This window comes from Labeo rohita, chromosome 9, assembly GCF_022985175.1.
Source record: "Labeo rohita strain BAU-BD-2019 chromosome 9, IGBB_LRoh.1.0, whole genome shotgun sequence".
NCBI lineage: Eukaryota > Metazoa > Chordata > Actinopteri > Cypriniformes > Cyprinidae > Labeo > Labeo rohita.
In genome coordinates, this window is record NC_066877.1 from 21,613,112 (window position 1) to 21,628,237 (window position 15,126).

At 36.5% G+C, this 15,126-nt stretch overlaps 1 protein-coding gene across 1 annotated transcript in view; it reads left to right on the forward strand.

Moving 5' to 3' along the window:
* itgbl1 (integrin, beta-like 1) overlaps nt 1–15,126 on the forward strand; it is a 55,389-nt gene that overhangs the window by 33,172 nt on the left and 7,091 nt on the right. The window contains exons 8-9 of the mRNA XM_051118988.1: nt 5,679–5,795; nt 14,271–14,417. Coding sequence (XP_050974945.1) covers nt 5,679–5,795; nt 14,271–14,417 — 264 coding nt within the window. The remainder of the gene's footprint in view (nt 1–5,678; nt 5,796–14,270; nt 14,418–15,126) is intronic.

A 15,126-nucleotide genomic window follows, 5' to 3' on the forward strand; every position in this document is an offset into this window, starting at 1 on the left:
AGTTAAAACCATTAACATATGATACCTCAATAGCATGGTAAAAATGTAATATGGTTCCTAGGTATTTGTATTAAAAACAGTAGTCTAAATAATGCATAAATGCTATAGCTTAATCACGAAAAATATTGTAATTATATTCCATTACTCCTTCAATACATTTAATACCTCTACATTAATACTTTAATAAAATTCAACACAAATATACCCACATTTCTGATCACTGTGCAGTTAATACCACTACAGTAATTATATGGTAAATGATGGGGATTTGTAGATTAAAGGCGTTTTGACTGTATCATTGCGCACAGTGTTTCTTCTGTTTGTCAGCGCTGTTTTATCTGGCTTTAAAACGAGTTATTTGTGTTCTTCACTGAATTCAAGCGTATCACACTGGCGCTGTTTAGTGACTAAAACTCAGCGTCAGCAAATGAACACATGTGCTCTATCAAGTTGGCGCCATGCTGCCGTTTGAACTATGATCGGAGCGGATAAACGGCCCGAGTGGCGCGCTTTGACTAGCGTTCTTTTGTTCCGCCTTTTCCGCATAAACATTATATTGAACATTTATCGAACTCTGGTTATCGAGAAAATTCATATCGCGCGATAATTACCATCATCGATTTATCGCCCAGCCCTATGCATATGTATATGCTGTTCAATTGTGGGGTGAAAGTTTAAGTAAAAGAATAAATATATTTAATTATATACAAATGTACCAATATGACATTTACAAAACAAATATCCAATATATTAGTGATTTATAAACATAAACATGCACCATCATTGTTATGGTCCCTATAGCTGCTAGTGAAAAGCACCTGAAAAGTGGACTCGCAATGCCTTCAAATGCCACATCTTAACACAACTCATTCTGTCCTCCCTGACCTTTCATTTCCTGTGCTGATTGAAAGGCTTCCAAATGCTATGTTTCAAGATTGTCTGACAGAAGCAAAATATCTCAAAAGAAAAAGTGGTAAAGCTAGTACTTCTCCCCAGATTGCTCTATATTCAGTACCAGCAAATGATGGGAAGTGGTGCATTAGGAACAAATAAAATATTAATGCCGCTTAAAATGTGTAAAGCTGTTTGAAGTCACTACAATTTAGATCATGTACTTTTTAAATATATTTTGTCAACAAAATAGTTCCAAATGAAGCCAAAGAAGAATCTGTTACACAGTTAAGGTCAAAAGTTTACATACACCTTGCAGAATGTCTAAAATGTTATTTTTACCAAAATAAGAGGGATTCTACAAAATGCATATTATTTTTTTATTACTGACCTGAATAAGATATTTCACATGAAAGATGTTTACATGTAGTCCACAAAAGAAAATAATAGTTGAATTTATAAAAAAAAAACTGTGTATTTTTTGTTTAGTGATAGTTGTTCATGAGTCCCTTGTTTGTCCTGAGCAGTTTAACTGCCCGCTGCTCTTCAGAAAAATCCTTCAGGTCCCACAAATTATTTGTTTGTTTTTTTTTTGTGTTGTTTTGTTTTGTTTTTGTGTGTGTGTGTGTGTGTATTTGAACCCTTTCCAACAATAACTGTAGAATTTTGAGATGTATCTTCTCACACTGAGGACAACTGAGGGACTCATGCAAGAAGGTCCAAACGTTCACTGATGCTCCAGAAGGAAATACGATGCATTAAGAGCCGGGGGGGTGAAAATTTGAAGATGTGTAAATTTTTATTATTTTGCCTAAATATCATATTCATTTCATTTAGTACTGCCCCTCAGAAGCTACAGAAGATACTTGCATGTTTCCCAGAAGACAAAACAAGTTACATTTAGATCCTAATCTTCAAATTCAAAACGTTTTCACCCCCAGGGCTCTTAATGCATTGTGATTCCTTGTGAAGCTTCAGTGAACATTTGAACCTTCTGTAATTGTTGCATTCCCTCTGTTGAGTCTTTGTTGTCCTCAGTGTGAAAAGATGGGTCTCAAAATCATAGTCATTGTTGGAAATGCTGAAAAAAACAAAACAAAGAATTTGTAGGACCTGAAGGATTTTTCTGAAGAACAGTGGGCAGTTTAACTGTTCAGGATCAACAACAATGTGGATCATTCAGGTAACAGCACAGTATTAAGAATCAAGTGTATGTAATCTTTTGAATGGGGTCATTTTTATAAATTCAACTATTATGTTCTCTTGTGGACTATATGGAAACATCATTTATGTGAAATATCTAATTCAGGTCAGTACTAAATAAAAAATAACATGAATTTTGTATGATGCCTCTTATTTTGCTAAAATAACTAACGTTTTGCAGATTCTGCAGATTTTATTCAGTTAAGGTCTGTAATTTTCTATTCATATATCCAAACCTACAAGCATTTGCATCTAAAACCCTACTGTGAAATGGTCCACCTCTGGTTCTTTGCGGCTCTTGACATTTCTTAATTGCACTTTAAAAGGCAGACAGTGAGAAACCTCCTCACCCCCTTTAGCACCCCAGAAGTCTCATTTGCATGAACCTCTGTATTTGGCAGGTTCATGCTTCACAGGACACATCAGGATACACTCAGCACGGCTCCGGCACGCTTGTCATTTAATGTCAGAGCTGGCAGTGGGCTGTGCAGCTAAACACTGGTGTCTTTACAAGCCTGATTGTCCTTGTCAAGTTTGTGGCACAAGAATGATACAGTCTTGGCATTCATCATCAGCAGTCATTCCAGACCTGCCAAAGAATAACTTCAAAATGGCTGTGCCCCAATTCGCATTTGTCATTAAAAAAAAGTGTAAGAGATTAGAACTGGTGTCCTACTTTGAAAATAGACATTCTGAAGGTGGATTTCGTAAGTAAACTCTCTGTATTTTAACGGAGAACCTTAAACATCCATGGAATTTTTTCTTTAGTGTTCTTTATAGTGGAAAAGGTAACACTTTAGTATAGGGAACAATTCTTTACTAGTTACTTATTAGCATGCCTATTCATAACATATTGGCTATTTATTATTATTTATAAAGCACACATTCTGCATGACCATATTCTACATCCCTAATCCTACCCAATACCTAAACTTAACAACTACCTTACTAACTACTAATTAAGTAGTTTATTACAAATAAGTAGTTTATTGAGGGAAAAGTCATAATAATGGATTGTTAATAGCAAGAATTAGATCATAAAATAAAGTGTGACTGTGGAAAATATGGAAGCCTATTTCCGCCACTGAATAAAATGTTTTTAAAAAGGTAATTGCGACTTTTTCCTCTCACAATTCTGACTTTTTTTTTTTTTGCAATTGTGAGATACAAACTTGAAATTCTGGCTTTTTTCTCACAATTGCATGATATAAACTCACAACTGTGGGTTATAAAGTAAGAACTGCAAGATATAAAGTCAAAATTGCAGGATATAAACTTGCAATTGGGAGAAATAAAGGCAGAATTGCAAGAAATAAAGTCAGAATTGTGGGATATCAACTTGCAATTGCAAGAAATAAAGTGTGAGATATGAAGTCAGAATAGGGGGATATAAACACGAAATTGTGAGAAATAAAGCCAGAAATGTGTGAACCTCACAACTGCAGGTTATAAAATAAGAATTGCAAGATCTAAACTTGTAATTGCAAGAAATAAAGTTAGAATTGCGAGACAAAGTCAGAATTGTGGGAATTAATCTTGCAACTGCGAGAAATAAAGTCCGAATTGTGAGACAAAGTCAAAATAGCAAGAAATAAAGAGAACTGCAGGATATAAACTTGCAATCGCAAAAAAACAATAAAGTCAGAATTGCGAGATATAAAATCTCAGAACTGCATGTTTGTACAGTATCTCGCAATTTTGACTTTTTTCTCAGAATTGTGAGATATAAACTCTGAGTTGTAAATTATAAAGGCCAGTTCTGAGGGGGGAAAAAAACTCAGAATTGTGAATGTATTTTACAATTATCACTTAATAACTTGCAATTGTGTGTTCTTAAGTCAGATTTGCAAGATATAAACTCAAAATTCTGAGAAAAAAGTCACGATTGTAAAATATAAACTGCAATTCTGATTTTGTAACTCGCAATTACGAGTTTATATCATGCAATTCTGAGAAAAAAGTCAGAATTACCTGTTTATATCTCACAATTCTGACATCATTACTTAATTCTAAGAAAAAAAAATGTCAGAATTGCACATTTTCAAACACACAAAGAAAAAAAACATACCTTAATAACAGTTATCTTCAATAGGTCATAGTAAAACAGTCATGTATCACGCAATTGTGAGATTAAAAAGTCGTAATTATCTTTTTATTTTTATTTTTTATTCTGTGGCAGAAATGGGCTTCCATAGAGAAAAGGCTTCTTGAGATTATTAAAAAAGTAAGTAGGAAAAAAAAAAATTTATTTTAAGAACGTATGTATGCATATTTTGTGGGTTATATTCTCCAATTGTCAACACGCAATTGCCAGGTGTTCCAAAATGAACACCAGTGCATGTAATTTTATTATGTAGTATAAATCTGTGAATCATAACACAGCCAGTGTCTCAGGAAAACTCCTTAACAGTGACAATATTGTTATAGAAATCCCGGGTCTAACACAGAACAGCTGGCGCGGCTCCCTCTACAGCGTTTATTCTAAAAGCCTATCTCAGGCTTTAAACAGCATGATCATAAATTTATAATACTGTAACTCTTAGAGATGAATTAGGGGTCATATTATTGGAAATTGATGATGCTGAGCCATTATGATGTTTAACAATTTAGAGGAACGGGGCTTTTGTCTTGGCACCTGCGCAAGCACGGCTCCCTAGAGAATTGAACTTGCCGGATGGCTGTCTCTCAAATATTGTGAAGGAATTAATTGTTTCGATTCGGACCAAAGCGCAGTACATGATCAGCGAGGGAGCCATTAATCACACTGAAGCTGCCAGCGCCGCTTTCTCCGTTTATACACATATAATGCAACTACCCACTGTGAAAGCATATGGAAAAGATACACTTTGGCTGTCTAGTGCATCATGTGTTTAGTACTGTCTGTATAAAGGCATTGAATAATGTGCAGAATCAATGTATGCTCAGTAGTTTAGTTTGTCAGTATGATAACTTGTACATTTTAACTCCACTTGTCGCTGACAGTTAGGGATAATTCGGTATCGTGATGGATAAGGCTATTAGAGGTGTGAAAATGAAAGGAATAAGACAGGTGGTTTGTCATAAAATGTTTTCTTCACCTGTTTTAAGCATGTCTCTCTTGCAGGCTTAGCCGTTAAATGTGGGGCAGCCATGCAAACCTAAGGGAAGGGCTACATGACGTCACTCACGCCTAATCGATATAGGAAAAGTGTTATGACATCACCAGTTACTGTGGCAACGGCAGCACGCAGCTTTTATCTGCTTGGCAGGCTGAGGGGTTGTCAGACAGGGCGTTGCTTTGTTGTTCTCCTCGCCTGCACGGAGCTGGAGTTGTAGCGGCTGTCAATGTCAAACAACGACAGTGCCACTTTAGCAGACTAATGTGCTCTATGATAAGCATAGACCGAGGCACTCAGTGCTTTTCAGTACAATGAGCTTTCCGGTTGACCTTGATAAGCCAAATTCAAGGTGAAACGTCGATTTTAACTACCTTCATACAAGATCTTGACAATAAAACGGCAAAAATAGACACATATTAGATTGCTTTGGGTTTCACTGTCATGTTTGGTTTTTTTTGCCAGTCATAGAGTATTTGTGTGTTTCAGGGCAGTGTTTGTGCGGCCAGTGCACATGCCACCCACCCGGAGATAAACGCGTTCATGGCAAGAACTGTGAGTGTGACGACAGGCAGTGTGAGGACCTGAACAAAGATATCTGTGGAGGTAATACACACAAACACACACAGCAGGACAAGATAAGCATTAATGGTGACATTGTCTGACCATATCTAGATGCTGTTGGTCTATGAGAAGCCTGGGAAAAACACAATGACCACAGTAATGTAATGCTCATCAACATGGATTTACTTAGTAAAAATGCAATAATGTCATGAAATAGTGTTACATTTTAAATTACGTTTCTCTTTTAGTATATTTTAACATTTAATTTATTCATGTGATAGCAAAGCTGAATTTTCAGCCGTCTTCAGTGTCCCTGATTTTTTCAGAAATCATTCCAATACACAGATTTGATGCTTAAGAATTTATTTTTTTTACCAACACTGAAAACATTTATTCTGTATATATATATATATATATAATTTCCGATCAAATATATATTTCCTTTACTATCAAAGGTAAATCTGGATATAAAGTTATATATAAAATATTTTTGTACATTATTTGCTTATAACATACTCTTGAAATAGCAGAGCAGCTAGCTTTCTTTTTTGCTTCTAGCTGATCTTTGTTTTTTATTAAAATATTTTTGGTATATCTAAACGGTTTATTTTTACACTACAAAGGGGGCCTCGAGGAAAACTCTCGTTTCTTTGTATTTTTCTATAATGATCATGTACAAGCTTGTGGATGTAAATATTAACCCACAGAGACTCCAGCTGACTGTACAACACATCATTCAGTCGTCCGAGAACACTGACATATTATGTATTATTATTTTGAATGTGAAATACACTTATACAATACGACTTTAGAGATATTGATTATAAACACTAGGGAACTAATCATGTAATATATACAGATTTGCCAAGAGCAAGTAATTACTAGAGGATCAGCACCTGAGGATCCGAGCGCCCATGAACCCGCCTTAGTTCATGGCCACTCTCAAATCATACAAATTGTTTTCATATAGGCAGCATGCCCCTATTAAGCCATTCTTAATATATAAATATTGTTTTGGCAGCTTCCTACAATGCATGCAAGGTCAGTCAACGCATTTGTTTTCTCAAAATATGCTTTTGATATCACCTAATTTCCAGCGATTGTCAAACAATTTGTTAGAAGCAGTTCAAAGATTAAGTCTCTCTAAACCCCTCCTTTCTGTAAGCCTACTCTGCTCTGATTGGTCAGATGGTCCAGTCTGTTGTGATCCGTCTACCACATGGAGCGCATGTCAGAAATGATATCCCCATTGTGACGGTTCTGTATTTTGTGTGCTTGAGAGAAAATATAATCAACTATTATTTTTCAAGAGCAAGCATTTTTTTAATTCTGTGTTAAAACTCCCAGTGATTAGAGAAGCAGCTGCCAGTAAAATTACGTTTTTAAGGGTGGGCAGTGTTGCCAAGTCCGTGGTTTTGCCACAGAATTGGGCTACTTTAACACTGTTGCTGTCATTTTTCATGTCCGCGGGTTGAAGCGATCCCAGTAGTGTATTTTACCCTCTGTATCGTGATTATTACCAAGGAAACCTATCAAAACACAATTGGGCCAGTTTTGGGCTAGTTCTGAGTAGCAATTGGGCGGGTTTTGTTATGAAAACCTGGCAACCCTGAGGGCGGGTTAAGCTGTTCATGCCCAGCTAATGTACTGTAAAATATAGGTGAGCATTATGCATATGTGTCACCCTGTGATGTGTATCCATCACAGAAGTGGGGTTCGAATTACTAACAACTTGTTCAGTCTGTTCAGAGTTGATTCTTTATTTTGTGAGACAGTAACTTTATTTATTGTGCACTTTTGGCACTTTAACAGAGATAAGCATTTGTCAAAAACTGTCATGAGTGTACATTTGAATTTATATGTGAGGGTGAGTGTTAACCATCCTCAAACTTCCATCAGTTTTACCCATTTAGGACCATTTTGCAAAACCGTTGTTGCATACATCACAGGCGAACACTGACAGTGTAATCAGCCAATCATAATACTGTGGAGGCACTGCCTCCTCTTACATGACTCTTACATATTTTGCACTCTTTAGGACCTCTATGAGAAAGCGATAAGCTGAAGGAAGGCAAAAAAGACACTGTCTACCCCTTGGACATTATTATTTTTGCAAATAATTTTAAAGGATACATTACTTGATTTCATATTTTAGAATATTTGTTTTGCTTTATATCTGTACTGTTAATTACTTTCTCATTTGAATAAAATCCTCCTTGGAGAAAATACCTCTTCTACAAGCCTGCCAAATGATTAATTATTATTTTGAAGCTGATCCTACTTCTCTGAAAAGCTTGCACTCTTGTTTGAAGCATCTAAGCACAGTTGACTTGGCAAAGTTTTGCCGAGGCCAAATCCTCACCCTTTTAGTCATATCATTTTAATTGCGTCTAAGACTGTTTGCCCTTGAATATCAGCTTGAATCATATATATCACAGTATGTACTGTACTTTCAGATGAAGACACCACAGGAATATTGGCACTTGGGTATTCCTGGAATATGTCAACACAGAAACAGACTTTACAGATTCCAGTAATTTCACCGGTGAATAGAAAGCTATACTAAATAAAAAGATGATTTTCAAGCTCTTGTGCTGGGGTTGTCATACCTGAGCATGTCTGTTTCTTTGGATGTATATGACTGTATCACCAGTGCTTGTCCAGACAAAAATGTCCCCGAGACTTTCACTCCAAGGTCAAGAAGATTATTGCTCTCAATTTCTTCTCCATACTTCCTCCACTATCAGCTTCATATACACGAATATCTTAAACATCAGGACATGAAGATTTATATCTATATGGTACAGTTTAGCAATATAATACAAGCCATTTTTTTCCCTGAATATCTGCATGATTTCAAATATGATTTGTGACTTCAAAAAGCAAGAAGTTAATATTGTTACATTATAAACACAATATTGTCTGTTTTTAAGCAAATAGTTCCAAACAAAGTCACAGCAGAACTGTTGTGCCTTTCCAAGCAACACACAGTGGTGTTTTGTTACTAAATAAATCCACCTTTGAGTTGAGTGAGCCAATGATTCAGTGATTTGTTCATAAAGACTGTCACTTGCTTTGTTTCTGAAAGAATCAGCTATTTGAATGAATCAGTTTAAGGACTCAATGACTCACTCATTAAGACAGTGGCTTGCCCACCTACTGGGGATTTGAGTTTCATATTTAGAGTGTCATTTCATTTAAATAATTTTCAATATTCATTTTTTTCTAAAGCTACTTTTTAATATGTCTATTCAGTGTAGGGCTGCCCTCTACTAAAGATATTTCTGGTTGACTACTAGGCGTTCATTTTAAACATTAGTTAACTAGTAGTCGCACGTTTATTAATAAACCATATAAATTATAATAATGAGCTTTAATTTCCTACATAGCCTTATAAGCACTCAAGCGCACGCATAAAAAGCTTGCCACAGCGCATCAGCAGAAGTATTGATCATGATAGTGTCAGGGAAAAACAGCAAGGAGACTTTAATAATTTAAAGTCTTAATAATATATTGATAAACTAGCGCTTTCTTTGTTTTCATCTTAAGAAATGTCAGCGACACTGACTGTTTCATATGTTGGATTACATAATCTGAGAACATTTGTTTTCTATTTGAATTGGTTCATTTAAAGTAGACATTTTACTCTATAGATTTTTCATGTCTGTAGGGCAAGTACACAGAGTTTCAAAGTTTTGCGCTCAAGGTCACAGAGACCAAGAAGGCAGAAAGTGCATCCTGTGTGTTTTATTTTATAAAAGCGCAATGTTTCATAGTTATTCTGCGTGCACACAAATAAACGTAGTCTTTACAGATTCGAAAAATGTATTACTTTTATCTGTATGACCAAAAATGACAGAGTATTTTAAGAGCAAGTGACCGCACCTGCGCTTCCATCTGTCATGCAGTGAGCGCACTACTTCCTCCAGATTTTTTTTCTGCGACCAAGTGACTAATAAAATTTTAGTCGACCAAGCCTGTTTTCATCGACTACTGGTTAGTCGACTACTAGGGGGCAGCCATAATTCAATGCTCTTCTCATTCAACACAACAATGACTTTATCGTTTTGGGTGTGGGGGTGGGGGTCATTTCTCAGCCCAAACTGATGTGTGATTAATTCATTTAATAATTCAGGATATCATGTAATTGATTACATTAAAAACTTTAATTGCATGACAACCCTAATATATTTTCTCAATTTATATATTGCCTGTATCACCTGTGTGTGTGGTGTTTTTCTTATATATGTGTATACTAATGTAATTAGATTTTCTTGAAGCAATAATAATTATAATAATAATATATCATCAAATACTGTATTTGTCATTTTTTATTCAAATGATATCAATTAGTTTAATACAACAAGAATATCTGACTTTCAAATCAGCGAGTGTCATGACGGAATAGAAAGCAAATAATTAATTAATGAAATGCTGTTACAAATGACTGGCTAAAAATAATCCGTTTTAGCTTCTTGATTTCACTATCAATAAAAAAGTATTTCCAGTTATCAGAAAATAATATGTCTGCCACAAATATAAACCTGTAATCCTCTACTCTATAGCAGTGCCATTCGAGGAACCCTCTGTGAAAATGTGATGATAGACGAGCACAAGCATTTCACCCGTGGTACAGGCCAGCATCTAAAGAACAGCATTTCCCCTCTTTGGTGGGGATACAAATTTAATGCTGCTGTTTTCTCAGTGCTTATTGTGTTGTGTCACTAAGCGACCAGCCGCCACAGCTCGGCCCACTGCCCTTGTGTGGACCAGCCCTAGGAGATGTTTAAATATGTATAGGGCTCGTCTGCTGTGACTGCCCGAGTCACAGTCAGACAGATGAGAGCCTGCTAACTCAGAAGAAGTGTGGAAACACGCCGTGCCTCCAGCTCTCAGCTCAGAGAGACACAGCCGTCACACATGCTGATGAAACGTTCATCTCAGCTAATTGCATACACGGTCCTGCAGGACTGAATTGGTGTTCAAATAAAGGGCAGCTTTCAGATATGCCTATCATGGGATCTTTAGCCCTTGAGAAGCCATTCCAGCTGTATTAACATGAAAGTGTTTTACTGAAATGCAGGATCATCAATATTTCAGATTGGATTTATATCGTTTTATGAGGCACTTGCCCGAGAGTTTAAGACTGGGCTACGTTCTTTGGAAAATATCCTTCCAAAGATAGGTGTGAGAAACACCGTGCATTTGAACATGTCCACACTCGAATTGCATTTACGGGCGGGATAATGGGGAATCGCAGGTGCGCTTTAATTGAAAGGACTGGGGTGCCACTCACCAAAGCAATTAAATGCTCTCGTAGGCTGGCTGATTGAAGCAGTCAAGCATGTAGTTCTACCGAGAGTGCATCAAACTTGGAGCCTGTATACCTACACCCACAAAATAAACGAATGAGAGAGGAAGACAAAGAGGCACACAAAAACATATTTTTTTCCTTACAGTTATTATGAGGTGCAATGGGAATACAAGCACACACACACACCCCTCCCCTCCTGTGTAATGACCAAAAAAATATAGTTTTCTTTTATCGAATATTGATGGTGCAACATAAACTGTGTGGTTAAATATAAATGGGGAATGGTTTGTTTTGATTAAACATCATCCAGAAATAAAAGGATGCGTTAAAATGTCTCCCCGGCCTGGGGCAAAAGTACATATTTATTTGAAATAGCCACTACAGTGCCTGTTCTGTTTATTTAATCACTTTGGTATTTCATAACATCCTGAATGAGTATTTTATAAGAACACAATGTTAGTATGCAAGCATAGCTCATAAATGAATCTCCGTTTTTCTTTTACTTAACAGTGATTTGTATTTTATATATAAAATACGTGCTATATATCTGCAGGTCCTTTATATTTCTCAGACATGAGAAAACATACGGAGCACTCAAGAGACTGTTGACATTTATTGTCTATGTTTTGATTTTGAGGCACATCCTTTTGTTTGGTTTTAATATCTAGAACACATTTCTGCCTAGGCAGATGTGGTCTAGGGGAATTCCTCGTTTTTTTTTATTTACCGAGCACTGTTCCAGAAAGGAGTCGTTTGGAGGAGGAGCTGTTCTATAGCTCAGTGTGCATCTCACAGTGAGTCACCAACTGCTCTTTAAAGATTAAGAGAAAAACACCGTTCAGCTCCAGGGAACATTTCGTTTCCTTACAGCCTACGTGAAATAACGCCCATGCACTGATCTCCCGAAGTGGCGCTCTTGTAAATACCGTCGAATGTCACATAAGTGACCAGAAATGACAAGGACATTCAAAATGGCACTTTTATAAACTTAAAGGCCAAAAACATACTCACGCATTACAGCTTTTCAACCTGTTTTAAGCGGTAACAAACCTACATAAAGGACGTCAGAGTTACGTCTAAATGCGCATGTCATTAAATTAAACATTATTTGGAGTAGCAATGCAGTATGTTAAAAAGAATAATAAAATAAAAAAGTAAAATAAAAAAACAGTCATATGGCAACAGATCATACAGGCTTACTGTCATCACCTACATAGGTTTTCAAGTAATAAAACATTTGGGGAAGTACATAAAGTTAAAGGGTTTGCACTTGCGTCACAATTTGGTCAGTTACCTGAATGCGCAGCCATACTGGCAATACTCGGATGTAGATAACTTATGCTAGATTTGTTAGGTTTTGGCAGTCTATAGCAGGGACGTTTCTAGGATTTTAAAACATCCGGGGCTGATGCCAAAACATCAGGGGCTAGTGGTGTTGGGTGGGAGCTCACATCATGCACACATAAGATTTTGTTAGACACAGGTGGTTGAACCTGGATGGGGTCCGGGGCATTAAACTGAGGGTTAAAGACCTTGTCACACTATGAACAATAGTAAATAGTAATCACTGCAAATAGCTAACATATCAGCAAACATAAAAGTATTATAACAAAATTATAACTTTACAAAAATATGTTAGACAAATAAAATAATACATTTGAAGATGTATTTATAACTCTAGCAAATATATAGTTGCATGCAAAAATAGGGCCCTATTTATTTATTTTTTTTTACCAAATTTCTTTTTTTTTTTCTTTTTTCTGGACTTCTTTTTAAAGGTTAAATTTAATTTTATTAATCAAAATGTAATTAATCATGTGTAATTAATTAAAACCATGAATCTTATACAATTTACTGTCAATTTATCAAAAGTTAAAAATTACATGTTTAGGACCCAAGGAAATTGTTTAATGCATAAAAACAACTTTTATTTATTTTTACAATAGCCTTATGGATTTCTGCGTTGTGTATTTTTCTGGTTATCAAATGAAGGTATATAATATTAATTAAATTGATCTTCTAATGAAAATGATATATTATTTTTGGCAAATAAAGGGGATTTACTATTCAAATTTAAAACATGGAAGAAATATTGTGTGAAGAATTTTTTATTAATTAATAGTAGTAGTCATTGTAGTAATAGTAGTAGGCACGTACATTATACTGAATGGTTAATAAAGTTCAACTGATCTTTTACTTTGACGGGTTGCCGTGAATACCTTTAAATGTCTGTGTGTATATTTGACGCTTGTTTTACTCAGATGAAACAGTGAAATGCTCATGAAGTGACTCTCAGACCAGTTCTGGAGAACAGCCCAAAACATGACAATAACTGACCATTTTCATCAGCAAAATATGCAAGTTTCGTTCGGTTCAGCGGCATTGTTTACGTTCCGTGGCGCCAATATGGCCGATTGATGACGTGTTGTGAAAATACACACAACAAGTCAGTAGGCCTAAAGAGCAACTTTTGGATACAATATTGAAAATACTTCCAAATGTCTTCTTTCTTCACCGGCTAACATCCCAATAAAGCCAAAGCATTTCCGTCGAGCAACACACAGCAGTCGTGTTTCTGAACGAATCAATAGTTGTGAACAAATCTAGTGAATGAATTATTGACTCACTCGTTTCGCTTCAGAATGATTCGGTGTTATGAACAATGATTGAATGACTCATTCTTAAAGTCCCTTGTCCCCATCTACTGTTATAACGATGTAACTTGCAGGAAGAATCGTTAAAAATCATGACTACGATGCACAGACTGCATGGAAAGTGTCGAAAAATGACGTTTTCGGAATGAGCTCCTCTCTAATCTAAGTCTTTGTCAAGTTTAATCAATAACTATGCATAATACTGTTTATTTTATTTTATTTTATGGCAGCAGGAACACTGGATTTGAATGAGCGCAATTTGTACAGTCAGATCATTACGAACGCCATAACGCTGACTCATCCGACACGATTGGAGATGCTATAGACGGTTCATCCCACGGGGTCCATAAGCGATAAGAGCCGTGTACCGCAACACTATTAGCTAGTCCGTAAACGAATCCCTGTCTGTTTGAACCAATTATATTTGCTTGGATCAATCAGACCGTTGCTTTGTTTTGGCAGATACAAATGGTGGTTTTCTTTGGTAAGAAGAGAAAGTGATTGTGTGTGTGCGCGCACGCTTACGTATGTGCTGTGTGTCTCCCCCAGGCCACGGCTTCTGCTCGTGTGGCCGCTGTATCTGCAATGATGGATGGTTTGGGAAGCACTGCCAGTTCCCCCGCAGCTGTGACATGACGGACGAGCAGAGCAAGAGCCTATGCGAGACGGCCGACGGCCTCATATGCTCTGGAAAAGGTAGGAGGGACGATGCTTCGAGCGGCACCTTAAGACGTAACATTATTGTCAGTCATCTCTTAAAAAATGATAGTGAGTTCCCTCATTTGTTTGGTGGAGAACCAACTGAGCTATTAAATCGATTTCCCACATATGCTCCTCTAATGAGGTAGATAGCAAACACAACTGAACACAACTATTTCCACCAATCAATTCTGTTCTTTGGGGAGGGTTTATGCCACATTTATTTGATAGAGATAGAAATTATTGGTGAGAGAAGGGGAATTGGGCAATCAAATTTGAATCTCCATAAGAGCTGTAGCTTAAAGGACAGGATGGGTTCAAGTCTGGCTTGCGTCCAGGTCCATGTTCCAATCTTTGTGTTAATCTAATCAAACATATTATTTACGAAAATGTTTCTTAATGGCATTTCAATGTATAATATATGTGACCCTGCACCACAAAACCAGTCTTAAGTAGCACTGGTATATTTGAAGAGTTCAGATGCAATAGCCTCTACATCCATCTGACGTCTTTCTTTAATAAAAGTGCGTTTTTATCAGGCTCCGATGTATAGGTTTCTATGTAAGTACCGGTACTTTTGATTGGGCTGAGGCTGGTATTTTAGCGAGTTTGAAGTAAAAGTATTTGATGGACATATAATATGTGTTGAGAGCATTCACTCAGTATCAGGGGGTTTTGCATCTGAACTCTTCATTTGTAGCAATGA